Consider the following 9,691-nt stretch of genomic DNA (forward strand, 5'->3'; position numbering starts at 1 on the left):
TTTACTTATCCAAAATCTGGATAGATTTTATAATCAATGGCATCTTATAATTGGTTGGGTTCTCTCTTCCTCCCTTTCTTCCTTCCCTCCTTCTTTCCCTCTTCCCTTCCTTCTTCCCTCCCTCCCTACACCTCTCCTTCCCTCCATCCCTTTTGTTTTCATGGTTCATAATATAATAAGGTGTTTTAACTAAAATTGATGAAATATGGTATAGCCATATATTAAAGCAGTATTGCTCAATATGTATTTCTAATCACCACCCAACCCTGATAAGGAGCATCTTTGGCATTTTTTTTCTCTAATTTTCCACTCCATGAAATTTTAAGACCATAAAATACTCTATGTCTTTTTATATATTGCATGTATGTATGTGTTTATGAATAAAAGGACTGATATTTTTTCCCCTAAGAACCAACTTCATCCCCTTGGGGCACTGTTATACCCATTAAGAAGGCAGGTATTAAAGCGATACTCCTTTTCACTCTTAGTTTTTAAAAACTCATTGACTAGAATATTGGGAATCATAAAGTAGTTCTTAGGTTTAGAACTTTTGGCTTTAATCATATAACAGAATGTCTAGGAATGTTATCATTATCACGAATGACTGTCAAAATGCTGTCAAATGCGTGCAAGGTTTGAACATTTGATATTTACCCCAAAAGTCAGAAAGCTATCTGTATTTTTGTAACAAATAAAAGATCTTCAAGTTCATCCAGTGATATCATCCAACATATCATTCTCATTTTATGAAATAAGTCTATTTAATAATTTTAGTGTATGTATTTAGGATGTTCACTACTTCACCTTTACACATCCATGATTTTAAAGACATAATTGGAACACTACATCAATAAAGAGATTTTTAAAGACCATCTAATTTCCAAGGGGATACAAGAAACACCTGCTTTCGACTGATGACTTCACTCTGTGGAGACGATGGGGATATACAGTTCTTGAAGCCCCTATTCTGTTGGCGGCTAAGCAGCTTAGGGATTCTGACCTCCAATAGTAATAACGGAAATCTGAACTCAGTCCTTCTGTGACCAGTGGTTTGCACCAGAGGGAAGATGTAGAGACACCATCTCTGGCCATCAAAACAGGATTTCCTTTGCAAAGCTAATTGTTGTATTTAACAACTTTAACTGATGGAGAAAGGAGTGATTTATTTACTTAAAGAATGTCCAGTATGTTCTTAAATGTTCACTTACCTTTTTCTCTGGGCCATGTAGCTTAACTCCCGTTCTTTTACATTAGTGGTACACAAAAACTTAAAATTAGTGATGCATAAGACTTTTAACTTTGTTGGATGAATTTCACTATTATTTTATATCTGACAACTCAGTCATTTGACCTACTTGTATTGAGTTATGTTAAATAACTAGTTTTTGAGGCGCTACTGTGTCAAAACAATGTGCACTTGGTTTGGGGGATGTGAACTATTCTAGCAGACCAGGCAAAGTATGAGCAAAAACTAACACAGGTGGTATACTCAAAAGAGACTCTTCAACAGTACACAGACATCCATATCAAGGCTTTATCAGTTGAGTTAGTTGTACACAAGCTTTTGTAAGTAAATTGGAAGTGACTTCAAAACCAGAAATCATCCCCTCCACTGCTCCTAGTACTTGCCCTTTCTCTGCCTTTTAACCGAAGCATCTCCATGATACTCCTGGCATAGACATCTCTCAAGTTCACACTGATGTATGAGTCAGTGGCTATATTCTTGGTAAGTTTCTTCAGAGCTTCACGCTGTCTAACAGCTGCTTCCTTGAGCTTTAAGGTGAAATAGCAAGCCGAGAAGCGGTCGTTAATAATAGCAATAGGCAAGGCCAAGACAAGGATTCCTGATAATATGCACATGAAGGCCACGATTTTGCCTGTGGTGGTGTCTGGTCTAATGTCCCCGTACCCCACAGTAGTCATGGATGTGGTGGCCCACCACCATGCACAAGGGACACTTGTGAAGGTTGTGTCAGGAATACTCTGCTCAGCAAAATACTCCACAGTTGAAAATATAGAAATTCCCACAGACAGAAAGAGGAGCAGGAGGCCTACTTCTTCATAACACTGGGTTATTGTCATCCCGAGCGAGCGTAATCCTGTAAGAGAACAACTGCAGTCAGTCCCTGGGCACGTCTCCTCTCCCCCACCCCTCCGCCTCCTCCCCGCCCACTCCTTCCTGGCAATCAGCCCACAAACACGCATTTCACATCTAACATGTCTGCAGCACCGGACGGTGGTTCTGGGGACACAGAGATGATAAACCATAATTTTTTTCTTCAGGGAGCTCACAGTCTAGTTGGTGGGGCCAGGTTGAAAAAGATAGGAATATTTACTACACACCTACGATTTATTAAAAAAAAAAAAGTGACAGATGAGACTAAAAAGCAGGCAGCGGACGTATGATGGGAATTATAGGTTAATCTATAAAATGAAAGGCCTTTACAGCCTGGCAACTGGAAGGCTCACTTGGCCAGATCTGCACTTCAATGCATCGCTTTGGCTCACTTTTCTAATGCTGGCTTTCGGCTGTCTCTTTACATTTGATGTGTCTGCCTGACTCACCCTCCTAATGAAGTTGAACATAATCAGGGTATTGTTATCTGCAAGCCAGAAGCGGGAAAGGATGTCCGTCGTGAGAGTGAGGTGAGTGAGGCATCAGTGACCAAGCTGACGTGAGAACATCATATGCATTCACGGGACACTCTTAACGGTCTTCCAGGAGGCACTCCTGAACTCCCACGACACGCACTGAAATGTGCACCCTTAATACCAAAGCCGTGGGGAAACATTTCCCTTGAGTACATAGAATTTCTGCTTTCCTCTAAGGAGACAGACTTGAATACAGATTATTCCTTTCACTGCAAAATGGTAGGGGGGACCGAAGCCACAAGAAAATTCATTCACTGTGAGGCTCTGGTGCATTCCCTATTGCTACTCTGAAGACATATTAGACCCCTAGGAGACATACCCAAGAGAATCCAATCCTGTCTGTAGAGAGACTCAGCCCCTAAGGAGAGTCAGATGAGCCCATAACGGGACTATGATTTGAATAAGGTACCTCTCCTGACACTAGAGTTCCTGAACACTGCTAAAGTGTATCCACATGTTGAAGCCACATCAGTCTGAAGCCACAATGATACTGTCTCTGAAGGTCAAAGTAATACCTCCTAGAATTATTTTAATTGTTTTCACTAGAGACTATTGCAAATGCATTAAAATACCACTTGTGCTCTCATTATTTTTAAATTTTGTGGTTAAAACTTTGAGATATTCTTAAATTATTTACCAGGTGTTTTTAAAGATTAAGGAATATTAATTTTGATGTTTATCTTCAAAAGAAGGTTTTTTTAGAATATCTTTAGAATACCTTTTGGAAAACTGGCCTCGATGTGTCTGCATTGAATTGTATTCCTGAAATAAATTGGCAACATTGGAGAAATGCCATAGTGAGGAGACTGTTTTCATTTCAAGATGAAATGTTCTAAATAATTTTGTAAAGAAACCCAAAGTTGTCTGAATTTCTGCATGTTATATCTATTAACTATTATCCTCAAAAACAACAGAAGATTGAGGTAATTATTAGGCCATTTTACAGATGAGAAGATTGAGGCACAGAGAAGTAGCATAAATAATACAAGGCTACTGAGCCAGGATTTAAACAGGTTCTCTGGTCCTCCTGTTATTCTATAATGCCTCTCAACTTATATTTATAGTTTAATACATGGGGAAATATGTCATCCATGTCTACATTTTGTTAAATGTAATGCTCAAGATAAAATTGTCAAATATTTATGTAAGCATTCATATCCTTTCAATAAGTTAAGTCTTTATTAATACTTTGTACTGCTTTAGAACTGAAAAAAACCCCTTGAAGACGTGACATTGTGGAGATTACTATTATTTTCTTTTTCTTTTCTTTTAGGAGCAAATGTAGTCTTTACTGGGTGTTTTTAAATTGAATCCTGTGAAGAGTTTATAAATACTAGAAGAAAGCATCCTATTATGTGTGTCAGAAAACAAAGAGTGGTACTTCTAAAAGTTGTTGGAAACCCCATTATCAAATCGCTGGTATGTGAGACTAGCTAGGAAAATACACTACCAGGATTATGTTAGAATAAGTCCTAATTACCTCAGAGATGTGGGAGGAAAAGCATATTTGAGATTAATTTCTCCCTATATTAATAGGGAGTGACAACTACCATGAACTTCCTTGAGGTGACAAACCAGGCACATATCTGGGGGAATAAGGTGGTAATAGCTAAATGGTTTGTATTCATATGTATTGTATTAATATGTATCGTGTTAACATGGCATCCTACCCTAGTGTTACTTAATGTATGGTCCATCAAAATCACTTGTGAGCTTGTTAAAATGTACGCTCCTCAATCCACCCCCAAATACTAAAATCTGAGTCTTTATGGGTTGGAGATCAGAATTTGCCTTTAAACAAGCTTTTTAAGGGATTCTTATTTTCATTAAAATCATACATATATGATTTTATATGTCATATATGTATTTACATATATATCATATATATATATGATTTTAATGAAAAAAATATATATATATTCCAGAATATCCAACAGCCACAGCCACAGGACCAGCCACTGAGAATGGCCACCCCAGGAACACAAGGATCATCTCTAATGGATTTGTGTAACTTCGCCTGACATCGTCTACTATTTTCATGCACAACTGTGTGTTGTGCGGGACTTTTCTCGGGTTAATGTTCATTAGATCTTCAAGACTTCACATGATACAAGCTGAGGAATTCCTGTTACTGTCTCTCTCATTCTCTCATGCATCCCAGTTTAGGGACAAGAAGATTCTTAAGATGCTAGGCCAAACATTTATTTAGTATCTTCTTCTTTCTTCCAAAGCAAATGTTTCCATTGCTTCATCAAAAATTATGGGGTGGCCCCCGGTGCCTGGTCATCTCACTCTCTGCATGGCCAGAGAAAGCCCCGCCAAGACTGACTTTTTTGCCAAGGAATGTATGTGGTAAGCTCTTCCTTGGACACAGAAGAGAAACTGGCTTACGCCTCTAGGTATCATGAATATTTGCATATCTTTTTTTGCATTGTTTAATATATAGTTTATCTAGAACCTTCTTGAGGCAGAGTGTCTTTCAGTTTTGTCCATCTTCTGAGCACCTGGTTGGAAGAAATTGAGGTTAACAAGCGGTCAAATTGTTTCTGACATGTCGTATCGAGAGACGCAGTGAGCAGCATCTTCTTTGTACTTGTGGTAATAATTTCCCAACACCATTTTGGCTGGGTAAAGTATGGGAGTCGGTCATTTTAAGTATCCATTCAGTCACTTCCCTTGGACTACCGTCAAGCACGACTGCCTACAGACAACGGGAAATGAAAAAGCATCACTGAAATCTGAGTACCTGTGGAATGTCTGCCCAGCTTGAGCATGCGTAGAGCCCTGAGCAGCCTCAGGACCTGCACGATGCGCCCCACATTTTCCAGCTCCTGGGTCGTCTGGCTCCCACTCAGGCTTTCTACCAGAAGAGTGATGTAGAAGGGCAAGATGGCGAGGAGGTCTATGATGTTGGGCACCTTTCTCAGGAAGCGGCACCTGTCCCGCACGCACAGGAAGCGCAGGACAAACTCGCCGGTGAACCAGCTGATACACACGTACTCCAGGACTTCGAGCAGCTGCAGGTCCAGCCAGCTCAATTCAGCGGACATCAGGGCCATGTTGACGATGGACACCACCACAAAGATGATGGAGATGACCCCAAAGATTCGAGCAGCTGTGGAAGACCCAGGTTTCTCCAGGATGTTCCAGAGCTTCTGGCGGACAGTGGGACAAGGTCCTTGGGAGAAGTCCTGTTCGCTCTCATGTTGACTCTCCTGGTCTTCGGTGTCCTTCTTAAAGTCTAATGTTTCACTCAGCTCCTTCCTTCTGAAGTATCTTTTAGAGAAAACAACTTGGTGATTAGTCCAACTTTTTAAAAGTACAGAAGTAAAAAAAAAAAAAGATTAAACTTAGCAGTGACGTCGTGCTTTTTTATTTCGGTAAAATGCAGAAAATGTCCATTCATATTTTACCCAGGTTGTCTCCTGCCCACAGTACTACAAATTTCTCATTTATGATTATTATTTTTAAATGATACTTAACTTGGTATAAGGTTATACAACCGAATTTATACGTAATAAATCTACTTTAATGCATTTTATTACCCATTATTCTTGTAAAAAGAACACAAGTTTGTCCTATGGAACTCTTTTGTGTGTGTGATGGCAAGGTATCTCCCAAGAAATGGCACTAATAGCAAGATAATAGGAAAGTCATCATCAAAGACCCATAAACATTCAGTCAAGGAACCAACTTTCCATCTTCGGTGTTTAAAGCAGCTCTCCACCCAAGTTTAAAGTTAAGGGTTCTCAGTGATAAATGATAACCGTGTTGAAACCTACATCCCTCTACGTGCATCTTCTGGATCATAGCTTTTCTGACTCATTTATTCAATCGTCAAGCATTTCTTGCAGGCCTGACCTCCTTTGCCATGAAAACGAATCGGGACGCATTCATCCAAAAAAAAAGGAGGTTCAAAAAGTTCCAATCGAAAGCTGGCTTTGACACTTTCCGGCACCCCCCCCCCCCCGGGCCACCCCACCTGTCAGCTCAGAAGTGGCCTCAGGGAGCCTTAGGCCTGCGTTCCGTGAGGATTGCGAAGCCTCCCATCGGATCTCCGCCGCCCTCACCCCACTGCGCCCGCCTCCCCGCCCGGCCACCGCGCGCCGCCCGGGTACCTGTCCCTGCAGCAGGAGTCGATGCTGAGCTCGTCGATGCCCCAGTACTGGATCTCCTGGAGGAAGGAGAGCGCGCACAGCTGCTCCATGACGTGCAGGCGGCCCGTGCGGTAGTAGTGCAAGACGTAGCGGAACGCCTGCGAGCTGCGGTCGAAGAAGTACTCGTTGTCCACGGGGTTGGCATCGTCGCAGAGCTCCAGGGGACTGGGCACGGCGGCCAGGGCCCCGCGGCGGCGGCACGAGGCCACCACCACGGCCAGCTTGCCCAGGCGCGTGTGCGGGAAGCAGGACAGCGCCTGCTGCGAGAGCACGAAGCGGCTGCCGCCCACGTTGACCGTGAAGCAGTCCCCGAGCGCCAGGGGCTCCCCTTCGCCCTCGCTGCAGAAAACGCTGGACTCCAGCGAGGTCAGGGAGCAGCTGTCCAGCGGCGAGTCCGGCGGCGCCCGCCCGAGGCAAGGCAGCTCCATCCCCGCCGCCGCTGCCGGAGGGCGCCACGAAGTTGGGGGCGCGCCGGAAGCCTCGGTCGGGCGAGGGTGGTGGCACGGCCCCTGGCGGCGGCCGGGATTTCCCTGGCTCCCGAGGCGGGGGCCTCCCACCCGCGCACCCCTGAGCTCGTTCCCCCTCCGGCAGCTAGGGCGCGGCGGGTGCGCGACGGTAGCGCACGAGTCCGGCGCGCCCAGGCTGCGGGGAGCGGAGGGGTCGCGCCCGGCAAGGGCTCAGCCAGGGACAGCCCCAGGGCACACCCTCCGGGACGCACGCCCTCAGCCCCCCAGCTAAATCTGAGAGGGAGATCCCTAGCCCGGGAGGTGTACGTATTCACTGCCCCGTTCCTTAGCGGGTGGAGCGGGCGGGCAGGGGCAGGTCTCGAGTGGAGGAGGAGGACGGGAAGACTGTTGCGGGAAGGAACGCAAGCAAGGGGGATGGCAAGACCCACTCCAGCCCAGAAGACCGAGAAGAAAAGTTCAGAAAGCCGAGGAAGTGGTAACCTGGTCTGAGTCCGTTCCAGCTGGAGGATATGTATTCCTCCGTCTCCTTTTACTGCGGCGGCTTCACAGGCCTCCCCGGGAGCGGTCGCTGGGGGTGTGAGCACGTGGGGGAGGGTGCGCCGGGCGACGGGGCCGCATCATCTGCTCCCATTCATTCTCATTCTAGTCTGATTGTCACTCGCGCTCCATTTTCTTCTCCCTCCGTCTGGTTTGGACCTCCTGGTTGAGAAATAAAGACCACTGATGATGACTTTTAGCCGCGGTCCCAGTGAGTCGTTAAGAACTAGGGGTCACCATTGCCCCGGGTCGAGGCACTCTGCGCCCTTGGCTTAACCATTTCTGCCCGTAGAAGTTTCCCGGAGAGCAGGGCGTTCCGGGCGCGTTCCCCGGCGCACAGCGGAGCTCTCATTTTAGAAGGGAAGACAGAAAGACAAGGAATAGAACGGGCGTGGGATGGGGCCGGAGTTTAAATAGTAACGACGACTCGGCGAAGGGAGAAGCCGAGCGCCTCGCCCAGGTGAGACCAGGGGTGGACCCTCTGGGCCCCTTGGAGTCGAGCCCCCGCCCACCTGTTGGACCAGGGTGGGGGTGGGGAGGAGGACAGGGTGACTCACCTTCCGCCCCTGGCACATCTGTGCAGCGCTCAGGGTCCGCCGCTGGTTAGGTGGCCTGCGTTTAGATTCTCCCGGGGCACACGTGAGGTCTGCCGTGCCAGGTCCGGGAGGAAAACTGGGTTCGAAGCTGAGCTCTGCACTGGCGCTTGCAGCGTCGCCTGGCGTCGTCTCCCCCGCCTCCGGCTCCGGCCCCTCGGCCGCCCCCGCCCGCGCTAGCGAGCCATTCGCGCTTTCCAGCACCAGCTGTGGGGAACGCGGGGAGCCGAGGGAGGTGAGACCGGAGGAGGAAGTGAGGCACTCCGTGACTCTGAATATCATATTCATCCCGAAGACACCTCAGAGACTGCTGTGTGGATTCCCGTTCCCCTGATCTGTGTGCTCGCAAATGCTCGGGAACAAAATTTTCCATGTCTGCTACGCTCTGGGCGAGGGCACTTACGGTGACTGCTTTGTGCAGCATGTCAAGGTTCTCATTATTTCCAGCAAGCGTCTCAGAAGTTTGCGTTTTTCAAAAGTCTGTGCAGGAGAGTGTGAACCACCTTTTTCTCCTCGTAATTAGTTTTGGAAAGTATATATAAAGAGATGAGCAGGCAGCTTGGTACAGTGGGGAGAACTTTTTCATAAATGGACTTAGGGGCACCTAGGTTGCTCAGTCAGTTAAATATCTGACTCGATTTCAGCTCAGGTCATGATCTCGAGGTAGCAGCGCACCCATTTTACAGAAGAAGGAAACTGAGGTAAAACAGAAATTAAGATATTTACTTAGGGTCACACATCCAAACTCAAACCTAGGACTAGTTACCAGAGGCTGCCCTCATAAACACAATGTTTGGGGCATCTCCTTTTTGTGTGACTTTCCAATAAATCAAAGTGTGTTTTGTTTACTTTTTTTTTTTACTTATTTTTGCAAATTTCTAATGTTAAATGATGTACTTTTTTCTGATCTTTCAACAAATGTTTATTGTGCAGCCACTATGCACCAGGCACTATTCTAGGTGCTTCAGATAGATCCATCAACAGAACAGACAAGATTTTTTTTCTTATGGAACTAAACTTTTTGCTGTGAGAATAAACAGTAACTTTAGTGAAACTTTAAAAAAATTATAGTATTTATAGGTTATGGTTCTTTGACAGCTATTTATTTGGTTAGCTTTTGCCTCTAGAAGGAACTCTTTCATTCAGAAAATATGGAGGAGTTAAATCCAGTAAATTCTTCATCAATATGTTTAGGTACTGTGTCAGTTTATGTAAGGAAGCAGAACTTCTCTTACATAAGAAAAACTCCCTCAGCATCTCTGTTCCAGATTATTTGGGCATTGAA

General features: G+C 45.4%; 1 protein-coding gene across 1 annotated transcript; it reads right to left on the bottom strand.

Moving 5' to 3' along the window:
• Positions 1-514: 514 nt before the first annotated feature.
• On the bottom strand, positions 515-8,725 carry KCNV1 (potassium voltage-gated channel modifier subfamily V member 1). The gene is made up of 4 exons (XM_029923938.1): positions 8,371-8,725; positions 6,771-7,975; positions 5,399-5,928; positions 515-2,099 (listed from the first exon to the last, which is right to left on the bottom strand). Exons 2-4 carry the CDS (start codon positions 7,235-7,237, stop codon positions 1,588-1,590), a joined length of 1,509 nt encoding a protein of 502 aa, XP_029779798.1. The 5' UTR covers positions 7,238-7,975; positions 8,371-8,725; the 3' UTR covers positions 515-1,587.
• Between the last annotated feature and the right edge of the window lie 966 nt (positions 8,726-9,691).

Source organism: Suricata suricatta, chromosome 15, assembly GCF_006229205.1.
Source record: "Suricata suricatta isolate VVHF042 chromosome 15, meerkat_22Aug2017_6uvM2_HiC, whole genome shotgun sequence".
NCBI classification, from domain to species: Eukaryota; Metazoa; Chordata; class Mammalia; order Carnivora; family Herpestidae; genus Suricata; species Suricata suricatta.